At 42.8% G+C, this 16,228-nt stretch overlaps 1 protein-coding gene across 3 annotated transcripts in view; it reads right to left on the bottom strand.

Moving 5' to 3' along the window:
• The window catches only part of TppII (Tripeptidyl-peptidase II), a 51,469-nt gene that overhangs the window by 20,801 nt on the left and 14,440 nt on the right, over window positions 1-16,228 (bottom strand). For all 3 annotated transcript variants that reach the window (XM_076178858.1, XM_076178840.1, XM_076178849.1), the window contains exons 10-16: window positions 13,947-14,082; window positions 10,457-10,619; window positions 7,879-8,059; window positions 7,615-7,724; window positions 6,457-6,614; window positions 3,884-4,061; window positions 3,233-3,391 (exon numbers count right to left, since the gene is read on the bottom strand). In XM_076178858.1, the coding sequence (XP_076034973.1) occupies window positions 3,233-3,391; window positions 3,884-4,061; window positions 6,457-6,614; window positions 7,615-7,724; window positions 7,879-8,059; window positions 10,457-10,619; window positions 13,947-14,082 (1,085 nt within the window). The remainder of the gene's footprint in view (window positions 1-3,232; window positions 3,392-3,883; window positions 4,062-6,456; window positions 6,615-7,614; window positions 7,725-7,878; window positions 8,060-10,456; window positions 10,620-13,946; window positions 14,083-16,228) is intronic.

Here is a 16,228-nt window from a genome sequence, read left to right as displayed (position 1 = left end):
CATATACCAAGGCTTTTTCCCCCTTACAAGGGAGGTACCCAAAAAGGAAAAGGCATAAAATCATTCCCACCCATTCCATCCCTGAATACACTCCACACCCCTCCACCCTCCCTCTTATCTTAGCACCTCCTGGATGATGGGTCATCCCTGCACCTTGTCCACTGCCCTGGGTCAGAAGCAGTGTCGCAAGACACAGCACATCCACAGCAAGGCCGCTTCATTAAATCGGCGACCCCCCTCTCCGTCCCCCCATGCATACTTGTTACTATTTTAAAGTATTTATAAATAAGGGAAAAGATAGAAGATAGGAATGAGTGAAGAATGGTTGTGTATGGATGATGTGATGCATGGAAGAGAGTGGGTGGGGGATGGTGGGGTTAGGGAGTATGTGTGAATGATATTTTGACACAGCCCGAAGGGATTTCTCCCCATCTTCTCTTTTTCTGCATGAGGGGACGGAGAAAGGGGGTTCGCCAATTAACTGAAGTGGCTTTGCTATGGATGTGCTGTGTCTTGCTACATTGCTTCTGACCCAGGGCAGTGGGCGAGATGCAGGGATGACCCGTTATCCAGGAGGAACCAAGATAAGAGGTGAGGGGGAGAGGAGTATGTGGGGATGGAATGGGTGGGAGTGGATTTTATGCCTTTGTGTTTGGCTACCTCCCTTGTAAGGGGGAAAAGGCCATATGTATGTAAAAATAAAAGGATAAAGTACTTATTATCATTAAAGGTATCAAAGAAGAAAGTCCTCTCTTGGTCCACTGACTTGATGTACCTTCAATTTCAGCAGGTGGGGGTATAGGTAGTTTCAGTAACAAAGACGGTGGTAACATGACCGTATGTCCATTACATGCATGTAAATATATGCAGTATCTATTTACGGTCTTTTTTTTTATTGAAAAAGCACAAAAAAATGTGTCTTGGTGTGCCATGATTAAAGAAGGCTGAAATGGTTTGGGCATGTAGATAGAATGAGTGCGGAATGTATGGAAAGCAGAAGTATGTGGACTGAACTGGAGAAGAACAAGAATAAGGTGGATGGATAGGGTAAAGGGGGCACTGGATATAAGAGGAATGTCTGTCAAGCAAGGAAGAGAGCGAGCAAAAGATAGGAGTGATTGGAGAGTGTTGTACACGGATAAAGAATTGACGAATCCAGAAAGGAGTTTACTGTGAGTGGATGAGGTCACTATATAATGAAGCAGTGGGGGTTATCAGGCTTTGCAGTAGGAGTGCTATGCCTTGCTGCACTGCCTCTGATCTGAGCAGTAGGCAGTGGACAGCAATGATGCTTCATCTGCATGGAGCTGAAGATGAAAGACAACAAATGGAGATGGATGTGATTTGGGTGAATGGATATACTGAAGGGGTGATTGTGCCAACAGCACTGTATGGAGCAGAGACCTTGAATCTGAGAGAGGCAGAGGGAAGTTTAAATGTGTTTTAAGATGAAATGTCTGAGAGGTATGGTCAGGGTTATACGGTTGGACAGAATGAGAAACAAGGTAAGGAGGAGACATGGAATGGAAAAGGAGATGGCAGATAAGGCTAAGGAAAGAGTATTGGGATGGTTTGGACACGTGGAAAGAATGAGTAAAGATTAGTAAAAGAGGTGTGGAAGACAGTGGTGGAGGGAGTGAATTTCAGGGGAGGACTGAGGATGAGATGGATGGATGGGGTGAAGGGGGTGTTGAGCAAGAGAGGAATGCCTGATAAGCAAGGAAGGGAGAAGGCAGGAGACAGGGATGAGTGGAGAATGGCTGTGTATAGATGATACTGTGAAGCAAGGAAGGGAGGGAGTGGGGGAAGGGGGAGTAGGGAGTGGTTATGTATATACATACACCAACGGCTTTTTTCCCCCTTACAAGGGAGGTAGCCAAAGTCAAAGGCATAAAATCCACTCCCACCCATTTCATCTCCACATACTCCAACTCTCAATCACCCCCCCTACTCCGTCTTATCTTGGCTCCTCCTGGATGATAGGTCATCCCTGCATCACTCCCACTGCCCTGAGTCAGAAGCAATGCAGCAAGACACAGCATATCCACAGCAAGGCTGCTTTATTTAATTGGCAACCCCCTTCTCCTTCCCCTCATGCAGAAAAGGGAAGACGGGGAGAAATGTCTTCTACACTTCTTTTACTAATTTTTCTTCACTCATGCTTTCCCTGTGTCCAAATTATCCCAATACTCTTTCATCAACCCTGTCTCCCAACTTCCTTTCTACCACCGCTCTCCTCCTCACTTTCTCGTTTCTCACTCTATCCAGCCTAGTAACCCCTGCCATATTTCTCAGGCATTTCATCTCAAACATTTAAACTCTTCCTTTCTTATGTATGCAAGATATTTTGACAGCCTGAAGGAATTTCTCCCTGTCTTCTCTTTTTCTGCATGAGGGGATTTTTTTTTTTCCAATTATGTGAACCAGCCTTGCTATGGATGTGCTGTATCTTGCTGTATTGTTTCTGACCTAGAGCAGTGGGCAAGATACAGGGATGACCCATCATCCATGAGGTGCCAAGACGAGAGGGAAGAAAGAATGGTGGATGGAAGCGAAATGGGTGGGAGTTGGTACTTGCCTTTTGACTTGGCTACCTCCCTTGTATGGGGGAAAAAGCCACTGGCAAATTTATAGGATATACTCTGACTCAGCCACCCCTTATAAGGAGGAAAGGTCCTTTCCGTACATACATGAGAGTGCTACCAGCTGGGGCAAGGATGGGACAGGGGGAAGCAAAGCTACAGTACTTGTCAACAGCACCACAATCACGCATGCAAACAACACTACATGATGATGATATGGTTTAACGTCACACAATCCTCCCATCGGAAGGCTAGGACGATGCCCCTTACAGAGAACTTTGTAGCATGGAATTTAATGAACCATGCCCTTGGTGCAACTTCGCCGGTGGCAGGATTCGAACCGCCATCCCCTTGACCTTCAATGCAAGTAATGACACCCTCACCCGCTCAGCCAGGGACGTACACTCCATAAAGGATTTGTGGGAAAACCCGTTTTGGCCGATGCATTCCTTGGGGAGACCGGACTGCTCGGGCAGACAGTCTTAGGAAAAACAGCACCACAATTCTCTCCAGCTTTCCTTCCTTACCTTTAATTTTTTGTGATTTCTCCATTCCGTATATCATTCCTTAGTGATGTATGCCTTAACAAGATTTTACTGCATTTGGAGGGATACAATGAAGTAGAAATTCATTCTAAATTGGGTACATACCTCATTTAAGGACGGTTGTATTCCATGGAAGTCAACGGCTACTTCCAACTGCCCATCGACGAGACTTGCCCACCACCGTGCTATGCACACTTCTAGGGTGTATTGTCCACGTACACCAATGGTTAGACTGGTGCTCTCATTCTTACTAAGATTCACAACCTACAACAACAATTATCATCCTATAACCACAAAATTATTCATTCTTTAAAATTATTGTCTTAAATCGCCTCTACAAGAAATTGTGGAAAACAATTGAAATTGTGAAATTTGAAGTTACTGTACCTAGTAAATACTTACACATACAGGTAGTTCTCAGTTTACAAGTATTTGATTGAGATTTTTTTTTTTTTTTTTTTTCTTTTTTTTTCTTTTGAACACCTTGGTTAATCAACTGGCCTATCTATATTAACGAACAAAGTTTAAGGAAGGCATGAAGTATGGATCTTTAAGTTAACAAGAATCTCTGTTGCAATGCTCAAATAAACCTATATAATAATTAAAGTTACACAATTTTTTATTTCTGAACATTTGATTCATGATTTACTTTTCTGGAAAATAACATATAATGGAGTTAATTTTGCTGCTACATAGTTCTAAATGGAAATACATAATCTACAAATGGGATAATTAAAACATGAAGGAATTTTTCACCTTGTAGAGTTCTGTTGTGCGTACACTATAGGAAGGCTGAAGTAAGACTGTATGAATGGTGAATCTCTGAGCTTTCTCACAGTGCAATGACTTCAGGTGTAAGGTAGCCCAAGTAGCGCCAGACGGAACCATGATGAAATGTCGACGTATATGACCAGCCTTAAAGGTTTCTGGGGGACTAAATTAAAATATTTGTCAAGGAGAGCAACTGATAACTTTCAAGAACAATGACAACAGACATGTACACTTAATTCTTAGCTCTTTCAGATCCATGATAAATTTCATACACTCTTTGTTATGGCAAATTCCTGATGGATTATACTGGCAAACCATGCCAACAGGAGAGCTTTTGGTCCATAATGATGTCAGATGCTGAAAAAATTAAATGGTTCAGTTTAACCTCATGAACTCCCACTATCACAAGGCTAGGACAGTGCCCCTTACAGAGGACTTTGTATCATGGATTTTAATGAACCATGCCCTTGGTCCAACTCACTAGTCGCAGAGTTCGAACTGCCATCACCTCAACCTCTGCGGCACACACATGTATGCATATTCCAAAGGGCCCTCCCCTTACATAAGAGGTGATTGGCCGAGGCATGCACCCACTCTTCACAAAAAAAAAAATATATATATATATATATATATATAAATTAATACATACATATACCAACGGCTTTTTCCCCCTTACAAGGGAGGTAGCCAAGGTGAAAAGCACAAATCCACTCCCACCCACCTCACCCCCACAATGCTCCACTCCCATTTGCCAGCCCTCCCTCCCTCTTATCTTGGCTCCTCCTGGATGATGGGTCATCCCTGTATCTTGCCCACTGCCTTGGGTCAGAAGCAAATGTAGCAAGACACAACACATCCACAGCAAGACCACTTCATTTAATCAGCAAATCCCCCTCTCCATCCCCCCACACAGAAAAAGAGGAGACGGTGAGAAATCCCTTCGGGCTGCATCATAATATCATTCACGCATACTCCCTCATCCCACCCATCTCCCACCCACTCCCTTCCATGCACCACAGCATCATCCATACACAACCATTCTCCACTCACCCATATCTTGTCTTCTCCCTTCCTTCCTCAACATGCATTCCCCTGTTTCCCAATAATAAGGAATAAATAAACAGGTTAGAGACTGAAACACCCACGTAAGGACCAATATGTCTGTTGTTGTTTGTTTATTTACGGAGCTGCCTAGTGTAGGCCTTAAGGTCTTTTGCAGTCTCCTTCATTCTTATATTCTTATGTTTGTCCACATATCCCACTCCCTTTTATCTTGGTTCCTTGTGGATGAAGAGCATCCCTCACCCCAGCCACACTGCCCAGGTCAGAGGCAATGTAGCAAGACACAGTGTAGCAAGGTCACACCTTCAAGAAATTGTTTTTCTATGGATATACGTGTACCATAATTAATTTCCTGTATCAATAATTGTCACCCTGCTGCAACATGCCTTATGGAAATATATCTTGATTAACAGTCTTATGTCTATCATAACAATATGTAAATATGTATGAGTGTTCGTAGTGATATTCTGTATAGTAACAATTGTAATTTGTGAACTGATTTGTGCACTGTGCTCCTAAATATGAAATATGCCCTTCTTGTGTTCAGCTGTCAAGACAGCGGCCTTGTTCGCCTATACTTGCGTCCATTAGTGGAAAGATACAGAGATCCAACACCGACAAGGACTAAATAAAGCCCCTGATGGCTGACACTTCCCATGGAAAGTGTGGGAGTCAACAGGCTTTGAAAATGGGCACCTCCGGTGTTCATTTTGCAGAACCACCACAAGCAGGTACCCATCATTGGTACCCCAGAGGGAGGCTCTGAATGAATGTATGCATGAACTGGCCTAAAAGAATATTCGGATCTTTTCTGTTATTGCCCCACCACTAATTTTTTTATTTTTCTGTTGTCTTTGTTTCTGTATATCTTAGGTTAGGTTAAGATAGGTTAGATTATGTTAACCAAACCTAACCTAAGATAAACAAAATCAAAGACAACAGAAAAATCATAAAATTAGTGGTGGGGCAATAACAGGAAAGTTCCGAATGTTCTTCTCATCTCGTGTAATGAAGTGGTGGAAGTAAACCAGCTGGGTTGTCAAGTCCTCATGTGGAAGTGCTGTGTCTCACTGCATTGCCTTAAACCCCAGCAGAGTGGCTGGGGACAGGGATGACCTTTGATCCATGAAATGCTTAGACAATAAGGGCATCAAATGTGCATGAAGTGAGTGTGTGCTTTGACATATCCATCTCCCATTGTAGTCAAACCACACATATGTACATTTACATATAAGGTAGGGAAACATGGAAAGAACTCAGGAGAGAGCTTGATAAGTTTTATAACCTTAAGGGCATCCCTGAAGAAGGGTTTGTGCCTGACACGTTAGATATACAAAAACTCATGAAGCTCTCTCACAAGTTCTTTCTATCTTGTACCTTTTAATCTGGATCACTCTCATGAATATATAAACATGACCTTACTTAAACTCTTCACCAACCTTAAAGCCTAACGCAGCCTTATCTGTTCAATACAACTAAACATGAATATCTCTTACCATGAGTAATAATAACCATTTTCGAGAGCCACTACCGGAACCACTATGGTGATGGGTACTTCAAACATTACCCCTTTTTCTGGCTTTTTAGAGTTGTAGGCCCGAATGCTGGTAAAATAGGCTCTTCCCCGTTCTAGTCCACTTGGATCTATGCTAACCTGTTGAAATAAACATGACAACCATTCACATCAACGGAATTGAGTCGTTTATGCATACATATACCTAAGGGTTTTTTTTCCCCCATACAGGGGAGGTAGCCACAGTCAAAAGCATAAATCCACTCCCACCCATTTCATCCCCACATGCTCCACTCCCATTCACTCCCTCCCTCTTTACTTGGCTCCTCCTGGATGACGGATCATCCCTGCATCCCACCCACTGCCCTGGGTCAGAAGCAATAGCAAGACAGCACGTCCACAACGCCGCTTCATTCAATCAGCAACCCCCTCTTCTCTGTCCCCTCATGCAGAAAAAGATATGATGAGGAGAAATCCCTTCAGGCTGCATCAAAATATCAACCACACATACTCCCTCACCCCCATTCCCCACCTACTCCCTTCCATGCATCACAGCACATTGTAGGTCACATTAAGACTTAAATGGCATGATGAGAGAGATAAATAATCCACTACCTCAAAGGTAATGAGATGAGGGGAGTAATTAAATTAAATTTTAACTGTGTCAAATGTGGACATGTGCTTCAAACTGGCAACCCCATTTATCCAAAGGAAAGTTGCTTCACTGTCTCCTATTCTCCAATTGATCATATCTGGCCTCAAGTTCAAGTACAGTCCTAACTTAATCTATACCCTTGATGTCCAATTACCATACTTAGGTATGAATTAATGTATTTTTTGAGTTTGGGCCATATCACCTTTCAAGCTACACCAAGTAAGAATAAATGTGTGCACAAGTGGGTAATTTTATGATCTATCCTATAAGTGATTGCTAAATTGGATTTCTATATAAACAAAAACCCGACAGCAGCCATGTATTTTCCTTTACATTCGATGAGATAAGGCGTGTGCAAAGCTGACATTCTGATAATTATTGCATCATCAGTGTTTTTCCTCCCCCCCCCCTAAATCTTTAGGCACGTAAATGATTTTGTTTCCTTATCTGCCTTTAATGATATAAGAAAACAAAAATAATACTCACCTGGAAAGCTCTTACTACATACGACATCTGTAAGCATGCTGGGGCTTTGACCCACGGTGCATCACAACAGAGAACCATTTCCATATTAAAGGAGAGTTTCTCATTTGGACCTGTAAAATGGTAGGAAGAGCAACAAGTCACACATGTAATAGCATACAGATCAAAAGAACGTATAAATAATCTTTCAAATATACATCGCAATCCCTATCAACCAAGTTTTCTCAAGTGGAAAGTCCACTACAACAAAAACATGAATCCCCCTACATGCATGTGCTTCATCCAGCATGGTAGGTTCCACAGTAACGGGCACATCACGAGGACCGTCGGCCAACCAGTTGCGGATATGGATTCCCTTTGAGCGCATGCCACCGCACTCCACCACAAATCGAATTTTGTCCTCTAGACAGTCTGCTTGTTGCGTGAGATGTTCTAAAGCCTTTTCCACCTATGAATATCAGAAAGCATTTTCTTTTAGGATATCTACTTAAGTCTAATTATGAGTAACTTTTAAAACGATTTACCTCCAACCGTTCACTCTCTCCATTCCCAAACCTCACATATGCCCTCCTAATAACATAACTTCTGACTGCCTGCAACAGACTTCCTCTATTTCATATATCTGTAACATGCATCTCTATCATATCAACTTTGTACACCTTCTCCAAGCTCATGAACGCCCCAAAAAATCCTTACCTTGTGCTAGTTCTCACATACCAGTCCTACAGCCAAAACTTGATCTATAAACCCTCTTCTATACACACCTTCCTCTTCTCCAATCACTCTCTCTGTTCTCCTTCTAATCCTCAAGTCCAAAGACCTCACCAACCACACTTGACACATTCCTCTAAAACTACTTTCACACTTGCTTCCTTTCCTCTTTTACAGTGGTACTATATGTGCAATCCTCTCGTCAAGCAAAACACTTCCTTCCCCAAGACACACACAGAACACAATCTCACCAGCCATTTCACCTTTTGTCATTCCACATGACATCCACCCAATCCAGGTGTTGCCATTCCCCTGTGCATTTACCACAGCCAAAATCAAAGCCTCCTTATCCTCCTCTACATTCAATGACTCGTTAGAATACTGTCCATCTCCATCTCACAGCCTTCTTTTTCATCAACAACAGTACCTCTCTTCTCATACCAACTCCCACCTCTTCACACCGTCCATTTGCTCTTCTCTTGGCCTCCCTCACCATGCTTTTTGCTTCTGTCCTCTTTAATTCATACCTTTCATATGCTTCCTCAGTTCTTTTTAAAAAATTTATACATGCATGCATGTTTTCTGCCATCAATACACTCGCCTCTTCACTCCCCCATTTCACTTTCCTTCCTTCTGTTCCCAATCCTTTTCTTGATCATTCACCACACGTTATTTCTTCAGTCATTTACAACCGTCTTCCATTCATTTGTATCTTTGGTGCTCTCTCTTCCATGCTCAACATACATTCCTCTTGTACCCAACACCCCCTTTCCCCATCCATCCATTTCTGCTTTCCTCACTTTTGGCAAGCCTTTCCTCACTCATTCTTGACACATGCCCACCACCCCAGCTGGAGTTTCTTTCAGTTTCTTTATTGCTCTTTCCGCACCTTCCATTGACGAAGGGAAAATTGGCACTTATGTCTAGTGTAATTTTCTGTATACCTTTAGTTATTTTCCTATTCTATGGAATTGTAGGTATGATACTTGCTTTGCAGAAATTTTTGTTTATGATGCTGTTTTGGTGTTTTGGTGACTTCAGTGAAGGTATTTTCTTTTGAGTTGCTCCAGCTGCTTTACCAGTTTGTAGTGGGCATGTGTGTGTGTACAACAGAATGTGGCTGCATCCAATAATTTTCTATCTTTCAAATTTCAGAGTACTACAAAAATCTATTTGAAGAGGTGCATCAATGACCACATATAAACTTTACACCATATCAGGTTATCCCAAAACTAGATAATTTTTCACAAAGTTCCCCCAGACATCAACCAAACTAAGAAAACCCTCCCAGTTAATATAAGTAAGAACTACAGTGGCATGATTGTGCTCAAGTCACTACCTCACAATAAAACAGAACTAGCTTGGCAAGACTCCAAATGCCCAATCCAACCACCACACAGACAACAACGAGCACTTCATTCTACATTGCCCTAACCTCCCTATCCAGACAACAACACAAAACCCCTTCTCTCAGTGACTTGTGGTCCCACCACCAGTAACCTGGGGGCTTCAGGTCTCCTCCATAAAAGACCTGGGGCAACAGATTGATCGATTCCCTCGTACTTGGTCTGCTCTTGTGAGGTCTTAATGTACATGGATGGACAACAATGAAATTTCTTGGTAAACGTCACCACCAATTGTCATTCTTAGCTTAAGTCTGATTTCGTGACTTGGTCTGTAAATGTGGCAGCTGCCTGAGCTCAGAAATATAATCACAAGTAGCAGTCAAAAGGTTAGACCCCATATGCTGTCCCCCTTTCACTTACCTGTACGTAAGGCCAGTTACCTGCAAAATGCATTTGGGAGGTGGGTGTGGGTATATGAGTTGTGCTTTAATAATATACATATGAATCAGGTTTCCAGTAGTGCTCCCCTCACTTAGAAATTAACATGCACAATCTTATACTACTAAACATACAGTATCTTAAATTAAACACTTATAATCTATCATGACAAACAGTGACAGGGGCGACACATACTGAAGTTTATGACTTGTATGCAATTATGAAGATATGTGCAAATCAAGTCACTTGCAGTTCATAATGATATCTGAAGTTTTGACTGTACTTTTGCAAAGTAAGCCATGAAGTACCTGACAGCAATGTGTCACCTTTTATTAAAACGTCCACATTACCTGGATGAGTCCATGGCCCTGAGCAAACATGTCAACATTCATGAGAGGGAGTGCCGTGTTCTGTATGGCCCTTCGGATGGAGTACGGAGAGTAGGGTATACTTTGCTGTTTTAGTGCCGACACCAGAAGGCCTACACACCCAGTGGCATGTGGAGCAGCCATACTGTGGGGTGGAGGGGGGAAAAATGTGTTTACTTCCGTGAAAATTTGTTACATTAGCCAAAGCCCCTTTCCCCCCCTTATAAACAAGGTGGCAGAGTCATGTACGCATCCAGATCTCCTATCCCCTTATATGGGGGGTAGCCGAGTCAATGGCACGTGCTCACTCCTGCACCATTCCACCCTCATCCACCACCCTTGTTTCACTCTTATCTTAGCCCCTCATGGATGATGAAGGTATATACCAAAAGCATATACCCACCTTATAACGATCCTACACCCATCCCAAAACCCATTTGTTGCCTCTCCCGTCTAAGCACCTCATGGATGTTCCTTCACCCATGTCCTCTACCACATTGTTCAAGTTGGAGGCAGTGCAACAAGACAGGACTTCCACTGCAGGGCCCAACTGCCAAAGCTGGTTTACGCTACTATTCCATCACATGGCAACTCCTCTCACTCTCCTCATCCAGTCAAGTAAAAGACACGAAGAAATCCCTTCAGGCCATGTCATTTCCTTGTTTATAACCACTCTCCATTCATACCTATCTTTTGCACACTTTTCCTTGCTCAACAGACATTCTTCTTGTATCTAGTGCCCCTTTCACCCCCATCCATCCACCTCATCTTTGGTCTTCCCCTCTCAAGTTCCTTCCATCTAGTCTTTCTTCTCTCATTTCTTCCATATGCCCACACAATCTAAATATCTTTTAAGCAACCCTATCTGCCAGTTCTCATTCCACCCCTGCTCTCCACCTCACCTCCACATTTCTCGCTCCATCTATTCTCGTAACCCCCACCCTACTTCATTACTTAATCTCTATCTATCTATCAATAAACCAGGGGCTTTTTCCCCCTTACCAGGAAGGTAGCCACTCCCATCCACCACCCTTACTTCCCTCTCATCTTGGCTCCTTATGAATGATGGGTCATCCCTGTATTCCACCCACTGACCTGGTCAGAAGCAATGCAGCAAGAAGGTAGTTAATCTCAAAACGTGTTTCGGCTGTTCCCTTCTGCCTCGTTCAAACTCGGTCTTTCCTCCATGCAGTGCCAGGGACACAGTCACTAGTCTGCTCTTTGCATTCCTTCCCAGGTATCTATTTCTTGTGGCCCTTTTAACCCCTTCCATACGGTGCCGCACACGTAGGTGTCATGGACTTAGATCTCGGTGGCAGCAACCAATGCCAGCCGTACGACATGTCGTAATAATACTCGCATCATAAAATATAGTCACCGCTTATATCGATCGTTCTCTCTTCACCCGTGAATTTTGATAACCATAGAAAATGCGATTACAAAAGAATTAGAAAGAATGTCATTATGGAGGGGCGACTACAATAAATATAATCAAGACGCCGATATGGCAGCCTCGCGAATACACTCGCTCCCCATGACGCCTACGTGTGCGGCACCGTATGGAAGGGGTTAATAGCCCAAAGATGTTTACTTCCTTCCCTCCATCTCTATGCCTCCATTCCCTGCCACATGTGACCCTAAATCCCTAAAACTTCCCACTACCTCCAGTCTCTCACCCTTTAAAAGCACCTCCAACCCCCATCATGTTGAAACAAAACCCAACCTTTCCACCTCAACATCTTCAGGATGAAGGGTCACCCTGCCCCTCAGGCACACTGCTCAGGTCAAGAGTAATGCAGTAAGGCACAGCTCTTCCACAGCATGACTTGACAGCTGGAGCTGTCACCCTGTCACAAACAACACCTCACAAACATAAAAAACAAATGCACACCTAGACTTAACGCACTTAAGTCAATCACTGGAACAACATTTGGACAAAACAAAGAAACTAATATAACAATATACAAACAATGCATACGCTCAGTGATGAATTATGCGAGTCCTGCATGGGCTCCTAATCTCAGTGAGACACACCACAACACCCTTCAAATCATACAAAACAAAGCCCTAAAAACAATTACAGGCTGCACAAATACATCACCTACAGACCATTTACACCATGAAACAAAAGTCCTCAAAGTCAAGGACCACCTCGACATGAGAGGCACACAAACACTTGCTGCAGCCACCACAAACACATCACACCCGTTACACTACATAGCAGAACACCCACACACACCAAGAAACATTAAAACTACACCCAAAGACCTTTATTACACACAGATACTCTCTTCTCTTCCTCCACACAACCACCAAATACCAGCCTCCGGAAACATATTCATAATCATATCACTCACCGCTCCATTAACACACTGAAAGACAACACACTGCTGCATGCCAGACCCCCTGATATCCACCCTTCTGAATCCTCTCTCCCACGTAAGGACAGAGTCCACTTGGCCAGACTGCGATGCGGTCACCACCCAGCACTTCTAAGCTACCAGAAGAGGCTGGACGACCGTGTTGTGAACAGCTGCCCAGGATGTAACACTTCACCCCATACCATACAACACATAATGGAAGACTGCATTATACACAATCATGCACGCAAACAACACAACATACACTCTATAAAGGATTTGTGGGAAAACCCAGTTTCGGCTGTGGCCTTCCTTGGGGAGACGGGACTGCTCGGACAGACAGTCTAGGGAACGACAACAACAACCCTGTCACAATGCTGGAGTCAAAGGGAAGGACCATCATAACCGCTTACAACCAAGCTCAAAAAATGCAGCAAAAATCCATCCTAGATCCTCATGTTACACCAGAGCTACAAATCCTCCTCAACTGGCCTACATACACCCAGTAAAAGATGAGTGAGAAGATGATACAAGGTAAGTAAACAAAGAAACTGAAGAAAGCCTAAGCTTTTATTCAAACCTTTCATACTAGGTAGTACTCGTTCATTTGATCTAGGTACTGCTGGGATATCTTATTCACCTGTGTGGCAACCACTTGGTAATATGGTGTAAAGACTACTTCAATCAACTACCTTGATATATAACAAAGGCCCTCCCCCAACCCCACCCCAACCCTCCATCTCTTCTATGGGTAGTGATCGAGCACACACTTCCTACAACATCAGAACCCTTTTTGACACCCGTCCCATTTCACAACTTCAAGGTCCCTCACCATACTGTCAGGTTGAAAGCAATACAGCAAGGCACAGTGCCTCTATAGATGGTTTACCCCCACTGCTTCATTATATGTTGACACCCCCACACCCCCACCTCATCCACTCAAAATGAATGGACCAAACAGGATGAACATCTGTTTGTGCCATATCTTCTTTTCACCCATTCACTCCTATCTTATGCACTCTCTTCCTTGCTCCTGCTGCATGGTGGTACTCTTCCTGCTATTCATCTCCCTAGGACCCCTTCAGTAACGAGAAAGAAAACAGGTTGCTTACCTGGTACCATTCATAAGCTGGTTCTGCCTAAGGGTAAAGCACGGTACGGAAGTAATGGCTCCACCAGGGGCACACACCGTTACTCCCCTCGCACCATCTCCAGTGGGGCCTCTAGACGACCAAGTGTATGGGCCACCTATCAACAAAATAACAACACGTGTATAAGATTATTATTATTATTTTTTTTTTTTTTTCGGTTCCCTCCCCTTCTCCTTTTATGAATGTCAACCTGGAACCTATGTCAGGTAGTGGTGGTCCTGAATGATGGACGTCTGCAAGAATCGTCTCCCTGGACATGGTAGTACGAGGTGTTCTGTGTGGTGGCTGCATCTGGGGTAGTTCAAATCTGTGGCCAAGCCTAATCTGTGTTAAGAACATAAGAATGAAGGAGACTGCAAGAGACCATAAGGCCTACTCTAGGCAGTTCCTGCTGTCTCAATGATGGATAGTGACCCGAGTGTAGGTGTGCTAATGTGTCTCTTCTCTGGTGTGTGAGGGTCTTCTCTGTGGGACTTGTACCTGCAGGTTGTGTTCAGAATATTGATCTATTAAGTTACTCAGAGCTGCCTAGTGTAAGCCTTATGGTCTCTTGTAGTCTCCTTGCATTCTTATGTTCTTATGAGGCACAAATAATCATCTCCATCTGATGGTATCAAACCAGTACCACAATTAACTTGGCCTGGCTTTAGATGTAGACACCCCTCAGATACTGAACTACATACCAAACGGCCCTTTTCCCCCTCAAAAGAGGGCTGGCCAAGTCAAAACATACAACCACCCTACACACCATCCCATCGTAGTAACCGATTCAGTTTAACGTCACAAACTTCCCCATATCAGGAGGCTAGGATTGTGCCCCTTACACAGAGGACATTGTAGTGTGGAATTTAATTAACCATGCCCATGGTCCAACTCGCTTGCGACAAGGGTTCGAATTGCCGTCATTTAGGCCTCCGCCGCAAGTAGCGACGCTCTAACCCATTCAGCCAGCGAGCATCCTGAAAGAGTACAATTTCTTGAGAGATCTATGGGCTACTGCCTAAAAATCTGGGGCTGTGGGTCTCTTCCGAGAGGAACCTGAAGCAAGAGGATGGCTGATCCCGTCAGCCTCTAATCCAAGCAATATCTCAATGCATTCAACACTAGCATAACCTAAAGCTTCTTCTAATTTCTCTATTTTTTGCACTCAAGAAAAAGATCTCAAACTAGTGTATGTGTGTGTGTGTGTGTTTTTTTTTTTTCTTTTTTTTAATCAGGCCACATTATGCCCAGAGTCTAGTTAACCTCAACAACCTTTGCAATGTTTTTCTTTCCGAACCATGAGCAAAGACAGATACTAAACTCTTCTTGATTTACTGACAATCACATTACAGTCTTAAGGGACTGTAGGGCAAGAAAACACGAAAAATTCTGGAAAATCAACGAATTTTAGGTAAACATTTCAAAAGATTCTCTATGATGGTGGTAACACTTTAGCCAAATATTACAGCTCAATTCCGTTTCTTTTCTTATATATAAAATAAAATAGATAAATTTTTGGCAACCTCTGGCAACCCCATTGCATGAAAAAACATTCTGTATATTGAAATAAAGTCAAAATTTTGATACCCAGTTCTGTTTTGTTTACTATAATTAATATATATGGAGATATCTGGCAACTTGCCCAACACTAATCGTCAATCACCACAAGGATCTCGGTATCTCTTCAAAGCTAAAGGAGAAAGGATGTCACCCTGTCGCGTATCTGTTAGCCTACCAGTCATGCATGCGATCGTATTATCTTTTTTTCTACCAACAGGTATTCAAAATATTCTCTATGATGGCTGTAACACTTCGACCAAATATTACAGCTCAATTCCGTTTCTGTTCTTATATATAAAATGAAATAGATAAATTATTGGCGACATCTGGCAACCCCATTGCATGAAAAAACATTCTGTATATTGAAATTAAGTCAAATTTTCGATAGCCAGTTCAGTTTTGTTTAAAGTTTTAAACGGAAACGTAAAAAAATAGACAATGTCACGAGTGAGTACGCGGCCGGAGGATTTTAAATGCCGGTGCGCTCCTTTAAACTTTAAATGCCTCTCCTGAAAAGTTTATGTTTTTTATATTTAAATAGCCATATCTCTGTTTCTTTTTGTCCGATTTCATTCATTCTTTCGAATTTGTAAAGAGAGAGTAATTCTTTAATTTGATCAGAAAAAAACAAAGGAAACTGTAACTTATTTTTTTTTTAATTTATCATAGCAGATTTTCACTGAAGTTTCTACTATTCAAAA

This window comes from Oratosquilla oratoria, chromosome 3 (assembly GCF_046742065.1).
Source record: "Oratosquilla oratoria isolate Oo_2021 chromosome 3, ASM4674206v1, whole genome shotgun sequence".
Lineage (NCBI taxonomy): Eukaryota > Metazoa > Arthropoda > Malacostraca > Stomatopoda > Squillidae > Oratosquilla > Oratosquilla oratoria.
The sequence above is the reverse complement of the archived record's forward strand: the minus strand, read 5'-3'. Positions and strand labels throughout refer to the sequence as shown.